Source organism: Equus przewalskii, chromosome 15, assembly GCF_037783145.1.
Source record: "Equus przewalskii isolate Varuska chromosome 15, EquPr2, whole genome shotgun sequence".
NCBI lineage: Eukaryota > Metazoa > Chordata > Mammalia > Perissodactyla > Equidae > Equus > Equus przewalskii.
Genome location: NC_091845.1, coordinates 9,119,397 through 9,134,255, shown reverse-complemented (window position 1 = coordinate 9,134,255; position 14,859 = coordinate 9,119,397). Strand labels below are relative to the sequence as shown.

At 42.3% G+C, this 14,859-nt stretch overlaps 1 protein-coding gene across 10 annotated transcripts in view; it reads right to left on the bottom strand.

Moving 5' to 3' along the window:
• SRGAP3 (SLIT-ROBO Rho GTPase activating protein 3) overlaps positions 1 to 14,859 on the bottom strand; it is a 245,826-nt gene that overhangs the window by 12,313 nt on the left and 218,654 nt on the right. For all 10 annotated transcript variants that reach the window (XR_011527372.1, XM_070576653.1, XM_070576655.1 and 7 more), the window contains one exon: positions 1,280 to 1,460. Coding sequence is in view for 9 of the 10 variants with exons in the window: in XM_070576653.1 (XP_070432754.1) it covers positions 1,280 to 1,460 (181 nt within the window). In the remaining variant the exon portion in view is untranslated. The remainder of the gene's footprint in view (positions 1 to 1,279; positions 1,461 to 14,859) is intronic.

The following is a 14,859-nucleotide window of genomic DNA, read 5'->3' as shown; positions in this document are numbered from 1 at the left end:
CTGCCTGAGGGGCTGAATCAACACACACTGTATGCTTAATTTACCCCCACAGCTCGGGAGGAGCCACCTTCCACTCTGTGCATGCTTATGACCACGCATGCCCCCTGCCACACTCCTTGGTCAGTTTCTCCAGCAGGAGACCCTCCTCTGTGCCACCACCCCGATGCCAACTTTCTCCTTTCCCCTCGGCTAGGTTGCTCTTCTCTCCCAGGCTACTCCAGGCTAGGACAAGCTAAATGCTGGAGGGTGTGATGGAGAAATGGGGGGAGGAGCCTGCAAGCTGAGCACTGGGCTCAGAGTCTCCATGTGGCTCCAGGAGAAGCAGTTTAGGGCTAAGTGAGGGAGGAAGAAGGTGCCTCCCCACCACACCTCCCCACCCCACCCAGGGGGGGCGACAATTGTGAGGTGGCTTCAGCTTGTTGGGGGGTCCTGCCAACCTCCTCCCACTGCTCTCTCCCTCCCAGTGCCCTCTCCCTGGGGCGCATCAGAGGCTTGGGGACATGAGAGGGCTGCTGACGGCCCTCCACTGTGGCATTCCTCTTGGGGTTTGCTTGGCCCTGGACTTTTCTCTGGCTTCAGACCATCCCTTCTACCATCAAAACTTATGCTTTTGGTCCCCTTCCCTTGAGGTCTAGCTAGTGGCAGCTTCCTCCATAAATCAGTGCCGTCTAAGCCTGACCAGAGCCCGAAGGGAATGTGTGTGCAGGAACCTTCAAAGGCTTTCAGAGAACGGAGGGGGTCCACTTTCTGGGCCTTCCAGTAGGCCTAGGTATTTGAGATGCAGGACTTTTTTTTAATGCCTGAAATTATTTTTTTTTAAATAATACCCTATTATCTGGAAATGAGAGGATGATTGTTTCTGCCCATCCTCTGAGAAAGCCACCATGGGGGAAGAGAATAGTGGGCAGTGGAAGGGGCAGTGCGCTGGCCACTGGCTACAGGGAAGGCCCAGGAGAGTGGAGGCATATGGCAAGACCCCCTGGACACTGAGAATCATAATGGGTGATGAACACTCTGGAGGATGTCAGATGGGTCAGGACGGTGGGCCAAGGGCGTCAAATGCTGTCTCTGTGTACTCTGAAGGATAAGTAGCTTGCTTATTTGTTAAGCGGATCACCATTTAAGGAGAAGTAAGATATAACCCATTCTTACAGAAGGCCAACTATATCAGGGACAGCAAACTGCTGGCATACAACCCAGCATTCCCCTTCCTGTGCCCATTCTAGACATCACTAATCGATTACAGCATTCTTCACAGAACGTCCCGGCTCCCACTCACATGTCCTGTACGACTATGTACTGATGAGGGATGAGTCCATCCACACCATTGTGACGACCCTCCCACCAGTCCTCCGAGGCACGGTGGTACAGGAGCAGTGAGGCCCCCTTCTTGAAGGACAGTTCACGCGGTGACCGCCCCACGTAGTCAAACTTGGCGATGGCCTCGATCTGCTCCACTTCTGGAAGGAAAGCAAGGGAAAGAGCATCCACGAGGTCAGCAGAAGGGCAGCCCAGGAGTCCTGCCCAGATGGCCCTGACGTCTAAGGAGAAGGACAGACGGCAAGCCTGGTGGAAATAGTGTGGGCTGGGGCTCAGGACGCTGGGGTTCTAGGCTCACACTGGCTCCTGGAGGACTCTGTGACTGCAGACAGGCCATCTAACTTCTCACAATGTAAAGTGGGGCTGACATACCAGGTCCCCATTTCCACTGTCCCTCTCGTTCTCTGCTTTTTAAAACATTAAAACAATATTATAAAAAATTTCTTTTTCTTCTACACCTTGATACAAGTTCTGTTTCCATTTCTCCATGAACCTTTTCCGTCTTTGTCCACTTATACTTTTAGTGTTCTTACCTTTTGGGAGGTCAAACAGATGGTGTATGGGGACTCCCATCGTGCAAAATGTTGTAGACAAATTTTAGGGTTCCCAGAACTCTTCAAAGCTCATCGTTATGGACTGAATTCTGTCTCCCCACTCAAGTCCACGTGTTGAAGCCCCAACCCCCAATGATGCTGTCTGGAGATGAGGTGTTCCGGAAGTCACTGAGGTTAAAGGAGGTCATGGGGTGGGGCCCTAATCTGACAGGGCTGGTGTCCCTTTAAGAAGAGGAAGAGACACCAGAGATCCCTCTTCCTTTCTCTGCATGCACACAGAGGAGAGGCTAGGTGAGGACACAGTGAGAAGGCAGCTGTCTACCAGCCAGGAGGAGAGGCCTCACAGAAACCAACCCTGATGGCACCCTAATCTTGGACTTCCAGCCTCCAGAACTGTGAGGAAATAAAAGTCTGTTGTGGAGGCCGCCCCGTCTGTGGGATTCTGTTATGGCAGCCTGAGCTGACTAACACACTCATCCATGGGCTTAATTTTGGGGGAGGGAGAATTCTTACTGGGGCCAGAGCTCAAGCATATTTCTTTGCACACTCATCAAACCAGGAGTCTTCTCTGGTCAGGGACAAGCCCTGACCGGGTTAAGCAATAAGGACATGGCTCTTGCCCTCGAGGCACTTGTACTGCCCAGCTCTGTCCCCTCGTGTCTGCACAACCTGAGGCAGGTTACATAACCTCTGTTCACCTCAGTTGCCTTTAGGAGGATTAAAAGATAATGCATGAAAGAAGACATACAGATGGCCAACAGCACATGAAAAGGCGCTCAACATCACTCATCACCAGGGAAACGCAAATCAAAACCACAATGAGCTATCACCTCACACCTGCTAGGATGGCTATTATCAAAAAGACAAGAAATAAAAAGTGTTGGAGAGGATGTGGAGAAAAGAGAATTCTTGTGTTCCACTGGCAGGAATGTAACCTGATGCAGCCACTATGGACAACAGTTATGGTGGTTCCTCAAAAAATTAAAAATAGAACTACCATACGATCCAGCAATTCTGCTTCTGGATATTTATTATTATTTATTTCATTTTACAGGAAATGAAAACACTAGCTTGAAAAGATATCTGCACTCCCTGTTCATTGCAGTGTTATTTACAAGAGCCAAGATAGGGAAACAGCCTAAGTGTCCACCCATGGACGAACAGATAAAGAAGATGTGGTATATATATTTATATTTATAAGTATACACACACACACACACACACACACACACAGTGGAATACCATTTGCTACAATATGGATGGACCTTGAGGGTATTAAGCTAAGTGAAATAAGTCAGACAGAGAAAGACAAATACTGTATGATCTCACTGATATGTGGAATCTAAAAAAAACAAAAACAAACTGAACTCATAGATAGAACAGATGGGTGGTTGCCAGAGGTGGAGGGTGGAGGGTGGGCAAAATGGGTGAAAGGAGTCAAAAGGTGTAAACTTTCACTTATAGAATAAATAAGTCCTGGGAATGTAATAGACAGCATGGTGACTATAGTTAACAATACTGTATTGCATATTTGGAAGTTGCTAAGAAAGTAGATCTTAAAAGTTCTCATCACGAGAAAAAAAAACTGTAACTATGTGTGGTGATAGATGTTAACTAAACTGATTGTGGTGATCACTTCACAATATGTACAAATATCAAATCATTATGTTGTACGCCTGAAACTAATACGTTATATGTCAACTGTATCTCAATAAAAAAAGAAAGAAATATACTAGACTTCAATAGATTACAAAAGAAAGAACACATGCAAGTGCTCAGCACGGCACAGACACACCTTAGGGGTTCAGTTGATAGCAGCTTTTATGATTATGATTACAATTACTCGTGCCTCTAGCCTGTAGGGTAGCTCCAGACAAGAAATGCAAGCTGCAGAGCATTTAACGGGGTTTGCCCAAGACCAGACAGCTTGTGATGTTTGTGGAGGAGACTTGGTGGAGCAGGGATTACACCTACAATTTATTTACCCTGTGTTATAGCTTGTACCCTAAAAGGTGCCCATACTAGATAGAAAACTGATCTGATTGTATATAGGTATTAATGTATTTATATTTTAAAGCAAGCAGAAAGATGTTTAACATTATAAAAATTATATATATAAAATTCTAATAGAACGAAAGAGTAACAAAAGTGACCCCTGCTCTCTGGGGCCTGCAGACACCTTCCCTATGCTGAGCATCCGTGGACTCACCCTCTGCTCTGTTCCTTGTGGATTATCTTGTATCTGTCCATCCAGCCATCCACCTGTCCATCATGGAGTTGAGGCCAGAACATCTGGCTTTACCGCTTTTTAGCTGGGTGACCCTGGGCTAGTTCTCCTTTCTAAACCTCAGTTTCCTCATCTGTACAGTGGGGATGATAATAATAGTACCCACCTTGTGGGCTGTTATGAGGATTCAATGAGTTATTGTACATGAAGTGCTTGCACCAGTCCTGGCACATAGTTAGCTCTCTAGGAGAATTCGTTGCCGTTGTTACCAGAGCTGATGCACTGCTAAGGGCATGGGCAGCATGGAAGATCAAAGAGCAGAGGCAGGAAACTCCTTGGTTCATCTCCCCCGCTGATCCCCAGCACGCGCATGCACTAGGGCTCCCTCTGTAAGCACCCGGCTCAAGAAGACTGTGCTGGTGCCCCCGGGAGATGCAGTGGCCTTTGGATGTTTCCAGCCCTCATGGCTGGGCCAGCCTTCTGTCGGGAGTGGGCCTCGGGCAGTCAAGTCAGCTTTCCCCAGCTGGCTCCTAGACAGATGTCTTTACATGCTATTCTGGCACGGTTGATACAAAATGACAGCATAGCTAAATGGGTCAAATTAATTCAGATCTTGACTCAGAGTCACCTTCTCATGCGGAGCTCTCTGTCCTTCTCTCTGTTGCATCTTTGAATCTCACACCAGCTCTGTGTAGCGCTGCCTGGTAACTTGTCTGCCTGCCTGGCTACAGAGACAGAAAGGCCAGAGGGTCTGCAGGACCAGGAGTGGAACCCAGAGGGCTGCATGCTCTCGGGGTCTCAAGGCGGGGGCTTCCTTTGAGCCCAATTCCCCACACTGATAAAGGAGCTGACCCGAGCAGAGGTTTGCTCATGCAGGAAGCACGGAGAGAGTGCCTCAGGTTTCTAACTTCTGCCTGTCCCATCTCCAGAGCCTCCAGCAGTCACTGGGGGTAGTCTGGAGTTGGGGGTGGGGGAGTAGGAGGAGTGGAAAATGTAAAGGGAAGAAAAGAAGAAAACACGACAAGCAGAGCTGAGCCGCAAGCTGAGAGCGCACGTGTGCTTGCAGAGGTCATTATATAAGTGTGTGTGGTAGAAACAGTGATGATAGCCACCATTTATTAGGAAGTCTATTATTTCAGTTTATCATACCTAAAATAGGATACGTGATTCTCCCCCTTATCACTCGCCCACACATCCTTCCCAAGCTTACTTAATTCCCTTATCTTCCCCATCTGTTTGCCCGCTCACTCAGGCCAAAGCCCTGCCCTTGAGCATCGCACATCTAATCCATCTGCAAATCCTTGGAACCGTCTCCTGAATCTGACCAGTCATCACCTCCCCTGCCGCGGCCCTGGTCCAGGCCACTGCTGTCCGTCTACCTGTCCCCTCCTGTCATTCTTGCTTGGTAGAGCCACTTCTCCCCACGGCAGCTAGAGGGGTCTTTTAACAGAAATCAGACCATGAAACTCTCTTGTTCAAGTCCCTCTGAAGGCTTCCCATTGTGCTTGGAACAAAGCCCAGATGTCTTCCCCTGGCTTCTGAGGCCAGTTGTAGAGCTGGGGAAGGACTGGAGGGGAGAGGCTGGAGGCAACAGCACTTCAGACGCTGTTACAACAGTCCGGGGCTTGACACAGACATGAAAAGATATGTTGGAGGTTTGCTTTTATTTCAGAATCTGAAGGCTGGACATTTTACAAATCCCACGCTCATTATCCTTCTCTACCCATCACCTGATAGGAAGCTCAATGCCCCTCTCTAACGATGCCACACTACAGAAGAGTTTTGAGGTCATGAACTCTGCCTGTATGGAAGAGCAGGTGGCTCCATTCCTCTTAATACCACCTCACTGTCCCCCAACCCCACCCCGCCCCACACTGTCTCTGAAGAGAGAATACTAACCTCATTAGGCTGGTTTATTAGAGGCCATGGTCACCATGTTAAAGGTTGGGAACATGGATGAGCCCTCTCTTCTCTCATCTTCCCTGCGACTAAAGTAACCATATAACCTAGGGCCTGTCATAGGATCCCTTTCTTCTCCTCCTCTCACTCATGACCTTGGGTTCTTTCATTGCCTTGGGCTGCGGCAGCAGCTAGTATTAAGATTTAGATTTTGTTTGACAAGAAAGGAGAGAGATCAACCTAGCATGACCATGTGAGGAGATCTGCTGACCCATTCCCCACTGAAACTTGTGAAATACATAAAATAAGCAAACAAACGAAGAAACAACCATTGAGAGCTTCTGGAAATGGTCCTAAGGGCAAATAGCAAATGAAGAAACATCTATTCAAGAAAATCCATGAAAATTCAGTAAAAAAGGTGAGAGTCTGTGGAATCTGAACCCATCTGCTCTCTCCTCCACCAGCCCCCTGAACTCAGGGCAGCAGAGACTCCAGCAGAATGCTGCAGCCCAAAACACAGGGCATCCTCTCCCGGCCAGCACCCCCGTTTCTAGCTGAAGGGCCTTCTTCCTAAGAGGAGCATGAGATCGCTGTTTCTCATCCTTCCCCAAGCTCTCTATTGCTGGGGCTAAGTCCCAGGGGAGCGCAGTAGAGAGGCGAAGGCTCCCTTCTGCCACCCAACCTTCACTCATGAAATGGAAGTTCTACCCTGAGCACAGCACCATAAGAATATTGGGACCTGGATCTCCCTTGCCCCAGCTCATAACATGATGTTTCCATGGGAGGAGAGGCAAGCTGAGAGGACTTTAGGCTGCTGCCTGCCCCTCCACAAAGCACTCAACTCCTAGAATGTCCCTCAGAAGCTTACCATTGTCTTCACCCCAAACTCCAGAGCACTACCTCAGAGATTTTGCCTCGGGGGAGAAGGAGGCTGCAAAACAGTTGCCAATCTCTTCGAAAGGAATTGACTTCATTTGCAACATAGCTTGGAGAAGTTCAAGCCCAACAGTGCTCTCAAGAAGAGTGGAGGTTGTGGTAAAAGGCAGCTGGGGGCAGGTTCGTGGATTTAATAAAGATACAGCCTAAACTGTAGACCAGCTAGTTTGCAGGAGATAACCAGGGAATAAGACAGCTGAGAGGAGTCCTCCAGGGGTCAGAACCTCAGAAACTATTCCTCAGAAAACTCCCCAAATTTATTGAAAAACAATGACCTACATGTCCAGGAAGCTCAATGTAGGATATGCAACAAGATCCACAAACAGACACATGATAATAATGCTGAAAGAGACAAGGAGAAAATCTTGGAAGTATCAAGAGAAAAACAATTCATCACTTACAAGGGAACCAAATAAGATTAACAGCTGACTTCTCAGTAGAAACAATGGAGGCCAGAAGGCAGTGGGATATCATGTTCAAAGTACTCAGAGAAAATAATTGTCAACTAAGAATCTTACACTTCGCAAAGCTATTTTTCAAAAATGAGGCAAACTAAGGATATTCTCAGATTAAAAAAACACACAAAATTTGTCACTAGCAAATCTACCTTACAAGAAACACTAAAGAAAGGTTTTTCAGGCTGAAAGCAAGTGACCCCTTACAGTAATTTTGAATCCACAAGAAAAAACAAAGAACCCCAATAAAGGTAATTCTGCAATCAAAAAAGAGTATAAATGCATATTTTTTCTCTTTTCTTCTCTTAACTGATTTTGAAAGCAAGTGCATAAAATATGTATATAATATTGTAGGGCCAATGACATATAGAAATGTAATATATTTGCCAATAACAGCACAAAGGAGATGAGAACAAAGCTGTATTGGGCTAAGGAAATGACTACAGATGGTAAAGAAATCATTATAATAATGTACTGTCAGGTTTATAATATTAGCAGATATAATATGTATAATAATACCACAAGAACATAGAAAGGAGAATAGAACCATATTGAGTAATAGTTTCATATATCACTGGAATTAAGCTAGTACAAATTTGAAGCTCATCCTAAGAAGTTAAGATGTATATAGTAAACTCTAGAGCAACCACCAAAATATAACTCAAAAATGTAGTGGAAAAAAATCATTAAATAAATTAAAACGCTACATTAGAAAACATTCACTTAATGCAAAAGAAAGCAGTAAAGAAAGACTGGAGGAACAAAAAAGACATGAGATGCATAGAAAACAAAAAAGTAAAATGGCAGACATAAATCCAACTATATCAACAGTAACATTAAATGTGAATGGATTAGATAATCCAATTAAGATGCAGAGATTGTCAGAGTGGATAAAATAACATGATCCAACTATATGTTGTCTATAAGAGACACACTTTAGATTCAAATACAAATAGGATGAAAGTAAAAGGATGGAAAAAATATATTATGCAAACTACAGCCAGAGGAAAGCTGGAGTGGCTATACTAATATCAGACAACATAGACTTTAAAACAAAAATATTTTTACTAGAAATAAAAGGAACATTTTATAACGATAAAAAGTTCAATCCATTAGGAAGATATAACAATAATAAACATAACAAATCTAGCAATGGAGCAGCAAAATACATGAAGCAAAAACTGACAGAAACGAAGGGAGAAACAGAAAATTCAAAAATAACAGTTGGAGACCTCAATACTCCACTTTCAAAAATGAGTAGAACAGCTAGACAGAAGATTAACAATTAAATACAACACTTAACACTGTACCAACTGCTGACAGACCCATAGAGCGCTCCACTCAAAAAGAAAATGGACATTCTTTTCAAGTGCATATGGAACATTCTCCAGGACATGCCATATGCTGAGCCATAAAATAAACCTCAATAATTCAAAAGGATATAAATAATACAAAGGATGTCCTCCGATCACAGTAGAATGAAATTATTGATTTGCTATTCAGCAACAGAGTCAGGCCAGAACCAAAGTCTCCTCGCTGTTGTTACTAGTTCCCGATCTTTTAACTTCTATATTCATTAGTAATTTCTCTATATAGAAATCACTAGTAGGAAAAAACTTGGGAAACTCACAAATATGAGGAAATTAAACAACACACTCCTAAATAACCAATGGTCAAAGAAAAAATCAAAAGAGAAATCAGAAAATACTTTGAGATGAATGAAAATGAAGACACATAGACCAAAATGGATGAGATGCAGTGAAAAGAGAGCTTAGAGAGACATTTATAGCTATAAATGCTTGTATTAAAAAAAGAACTCAAATCAATAACCTAAACTTCCACTGTAAGACACTGGAAAAAGAGCAAACTAAACCCAAAGAAAAGAAGGAAATAATACAGATTAGAGTAAAAAATTAATGAATAGAGAATAGAAAAATGATAGAGAAAATAAATGAAACCAAAAGCTGATTCTTTGAAAAGATTGAAAAAATTTACAAGCCTTTAGCTACATTGACCAAGAAAAAAAGAGAAGACTCAAATTATAGAATCAAAAATGAAAAAGGAACATTACTATCAACTTTACAGAAATAAAAATAATTATAAATCAATACTATGAGCATCTGTATGTCAGTAAATTGAATAACCTAGATGAAATGGACAAATCCCTACAAACATACAAATTTCTCAAACTAACTCAACAGGAAATAGGAAATTTGAATAGACCTATAACAAGTGAAGAGACTGAATCAGTAATCAAAAAACTACACACCCACAAAGAAATGCCTAGACCCAGATGGCTTCACTGCTGAATTCCACCAAACACCTCAAGAAGAATTAATAACAATTCTTCACAAACTTTTCCACAAAATAAAAGAGGAGGAAACACTTATCTCATTTTATAAGGTCAGTATTACCCTGATACCAAAGTCAGACAAAGTCATCACAAGAAAGAAAACTATAGACCAATAGCTCATGAATATGGATGGAAAAATCCTCAACAAAACACTAGCAAACTGAATCCAGTAACATATAAAAAGAATTATGCTCCATTCTCAAGTGGAATTTATCCAAGGAATGCAACAGCCTCGTTAACAATAAAGTGGCCACTGTTCTCGTTTTCTGTTGTTCTTTATTTCTTACAGGGTGGGGTGGCCATGATTTGGGCAGAATTGGGCATACATTACTGACTGTAATACCATTTTAACACCATAAAAACTTCACCTAACACATACAACATGGTTGAATCTCTAAACATTATGCCAAGTGAAAGAAGACAGAGCCAGAAGCCTCTATTCTGTACAACCATTTATATGAAGTTCTAGAACAGGCAAAATTAATCTATGGTGGAAAAAACAAACCAGATCAGTGGTGGTTTCTTGGGCTTTGGGGGCAAGGACTGACTGGGACAGGGTATGAAGGAATGCAAAATTGGTTTAACATCCCCCAAAAAATCAATTAATGTAATATATCAATCCATAGAACAAAATAACAAAAACCACATGATCATCTCAATAGATGAAGAAAAAACATTTGACAAAATCCAGCATGATAAAAGCACTCAGCAAACTAGGAATAGAAGGGAACTTTCTCAATCTGACACATGGCATCTATGAAAAACCCACAGCTAACATCATACTTAATGGTAAAATACTGGATGCTCTCCCCCTAAGGTCAGGAGCTAGACAAAGATGTCCATTCTCATCACTTCTAATTAACATTGTATTTGAGGGTCTAGCCACGGCAATTAGGCAAGGAAAAGAAATAAAAAGTATCCAGATTGGAAAGGAAGAACTAAAACTATGTCTATCCACAGATGCTATGATCTTGCACATTGAAACATCTTTTCATGTGCTTTTTGGTCATTTGTACATCTTCCTCGGAGAAATGTTTCTTCAGATCCTTTGCTCATTTTAAAGTTTTGTTACTTGTCTTTTTATTATTGAGTTGTAAGAGCTCTTTACATATTCTAGATATAAGTTCTTTATCAGATATATGATTTGCAGACATATTCTGTGGTTGTCTTTTCATTTTCTTGGTGGTGTCCTTTGAAGCACCTAAGTTTTTAATTTTGATGAAGTCCAAGTCATCTATTTTTTCTTTTATTGTTCATGCTTTTGGTGTTATATCTAAGAATCCTTTACCAAATCCAAGTTCATGAAGAGTTATCCTGTTTTCTTCTGAGAGTTTAATAGTTTTAGGTCCTACGTTTTATGTAATCCATTTAATCCATTTTGAGTTAATTTTTGTATATAGTGCGAGGTAAAGGTCCAACTTCATTCTTTGTGTGTGGCTATTCAGTTGTACCAGCAACATTAACTGAAAAGATATTCTTTCCCCATTGGATGGTCTTGGCCCGCTTGTAAAAGATCAGTTGACCATAGACGTGTGGGTTTATTTCTGGACTCTCAATTCTATTCCATTGATCTATATGTCTGTCCTCATGCAAGTACTACATTGTTTGATTACCGTGGCTTTGTAGTAAGTTTTTCAGCGCACGTAATTCTACTTCAAAAATAGAACCATAAACAACATTGTCCCCTCGTTAATGATTTGTATGCTGACGTGTTTGGGGGTGATGCACACTGATGATGGCAACTTACTTTGAAATGTGTTAAAAAGAAGATGGATTGATAGATGGATAGATAGATACATGATAAAGAAAACAACAAAATGTTAACAACTGCAGAAACTAGGTGGTAGGTAGATGGGTGTTCCACTGTATACTTTCTTTCAACTTTTCTGTGTGTTTGAAATTTTTTATTAAAGAAATATTGGGAACTTCAAATAAACAAAAATCTTACCCTGGTTTCTAGTAGCTGTCTAGAACAATCTGATGAAAACTATAGACCTCTTCTCAGAGGCACACATTCCAATAGATATAAAATTTTGCCCACAATGGCCGTCCTAATGCCCATTTATGGACTTCTGATATGTCCAAAGAGTGAACTGCTTACTGGCTTTCTAGATGAAGATGATGGGTGAGGAGAAAGGAAAATTTGGAGAATTTGGGGAAAACACCAGTGAGAGAATGATGGTGTAATTATAATTGAAAATTGACATATTATAACTATATGAACATGTTTCTGTAACTAATTTTAGTCATTTCTTTATCTGTCAGTCTTGTTCCTCATCTAGCATCCAATTAATAAAGTTGCTATTGACAAGCTGCCTTAATGTTTTCATTAGGTTTATTTCTGATAATCAAGGTTTCTCAGTCTAACCAAGGTTTCTTTATAAATCTTGGAGAGCAAAAGGGCTAGCACAAGCAGATTTTCCAGACTTACACCCACAATGTGCTAACTGACTCAAGACAGGGCAGCAGGCATCAGTTAGGGACAGAATCTGTTGAGACAGGAAAGGCAGTAGGTGCCCAAACAACCATCTCCTTCCTCCAATGTGGTCACTCATGGGATGACCCATCTGTTACAAGGACACAGACTCATGGTTTTATGGCTGATTTGACCTTTGAAGTCTGTGGATTCCATTCATACAGGGTGTTCTCAAGAGAAACAAAGATATTGATGATCCCCCAAATGAAATGTCTTTAAAAAGTGGGTAAAGAGTTCGGTCAAGATGACAGCATAGGCAGGCTCTGAACTCACTTCCTCCCATGGACACAACAAATTTACAACTACTCTTGGAACAATTACCCCTGAGAGAGAACTGAAAACTGGATAAAAAGAAGCCCTGCAACAAGAGACAGTCCTGACTGAAATAGAAGAGGCAGAAATTCCTTTCTGGAGAGAATAAAAAGCCACCTCCTAGCCATGGTGCTTCCTGGCCAGTCAGGAGCAATCCTAAAGTGGGCAGCATTCCCTGGAGGAGTGGGGGACCTGAGCCAGGGAGCAGTACCACAATAAGCAGCCTTTGGATTCAGCACAACAGAGATGGGTGTCATAATATCTGGCTTGGCTGGCTATTAACTACAATGGGGAATACACCCAGAAAAGCTATCAGACATAAGGGGAAAAAAGCTGGCTCTTAAAGGGCCCATGCACAAATTCACCGATTTCAGAAAGCAACCTAAAATCACCAGAAAGAAAGGTACAAAGTCCTTTGGTGAAAAGAGTCTCACCTGATAGGCTCTGGGTGCATCCTGATGAGAGGTGAGACCTCTCCAGGGACTAAGACATTGGCAGCAGCCATTACTGTGACCTAGTACGGGCATGCTGACACAGATGCTGGAGGATGCCATTGGAGTTCTTTCCCTGGCCTGTTAGCCCAGGGATCTGCCACACCCACTAGAGCACTGATTTAATCCAGCTCAGCCAGGGCAGGCAGCCCACCCCAGGGACTTGCCCCACCCAGCAGCAAGCCCTCAGGCAACTTGTGGGCCTGCATACGCAGGGTGCCTGCAACCTCTGCAGGTGGGCAAGTGGGTCAACCTCTGTGGGACAGGGAATGCACAAGGAGCAGATGGAGTGTTGGGGGTGGGGGGGGCCTCTGCAGTGTAGGAAAAAACCTACAGCCAAGAATACTCTACCGTTCAAGGCTATCATTCAGAATGGAAGAAGAGAGAAAGAGTTCCCCAGACAAGCAAAAACTAAAGGGGTTTATCACCAAGAAAACAACCCTATGAGAAATGCTAAAGGTACTCATTTAAGTGGGAAAGAGAAGACCACAAATAGGAATAAGAAAATTATCAAAAAAAAAAAGCAATAAAATCACTGGTAAAGGCAAAGGCAAATATACAGTAAAGGTAACAGATCAACCACCTATGAAGATAATACGAAGGTCAAAAAAAAAGTACTAAAATTATCTATTTCCAGGATAAGAGGGTAACGGATACACACACACACACAAACAAAGAGGTTAGATATGACATCAAAAACATAAAACATGGGAGGAGGGGAGTAGAAGAATAGAGCTTTTAGCAAGAGGTCAAACTAAAAAGGCCATCAACTTCATATAGATTGCCATATATGTAGGTTATAATATATGAACCTCATGGTAATCACAAACCAGAAACCTATAATAAATACACAAAAAATTAAGAGAAGGGAACCCAAACATAATACTAAAGAAAGCCACGAAACCGCAAGGGAAGAGAGCAAGAGGAGAAGAACAGAGAACTACTACAAAAACAGAATGGCAATAAGTACATACTTATCAACAGCTACTTTAAACGTCAATGGACTAACTGCTCCAATCAAAAGGCATAGGGTGGCCGACTGGATGAAAAAACAAGACCTATATTTATGCTGCATACAATGGACACACTTCAGACGTAAAGACATTCATAAACTGCAACCTAGGTGTCCATCAAGGGACGAATATCAAGGGATAAAGAAGATGTGGTTTATATACACGATGGAATACCACTCAGCCATAAGAAAGGATGAAATCCGGCCACTTGTGACAACATGGATGGACCTTGAGGGTATTATGCTAAGTGAAATAAGTCAAAGGGAGAAAGTCAAATACCATATGATCTCATCCATAAACAGAAAGTAAAAACAACAACAACCAACCACAGAGAGACAGATTGGATCAGTGGTTACCAGAAGGCAAGGGGGAGGGAGGAGGATGAAAGAGGTGATCAGGCACATGTGTGTGGTGATGGATTGTAATTAGTCTTTGGGTGGTGAACATGATGTAATCTACACAGAAATCAAAATACAATGATGTATACCTGAAATTTATATAATGTTATAAACCAATGTTACCACAACAAAAAAAATTTAGCAGGCAAGTAATAAATTCTCAAAGCCATTTCTATGAACAATATTAAAAAAAAAGAAAGAAAGAAAGTAGGTAAAGAAAACAGGGGGGTTAGGCTGCCAGTGACCAGTTAGGTCAATAAAAATCTCTGGACTCAGTTTCTCAGGATTAAGAAGGATTTACACCATATACAGAGTCAGTCAACATTTCCTCTCCACTTTATTGTCCCAGGCACTGTGCTAAGCTCTTTCATGTGTCACCTCATTTTAACCAAGGCCATAATTCTCTTGGTGTGGTCACTCCCATT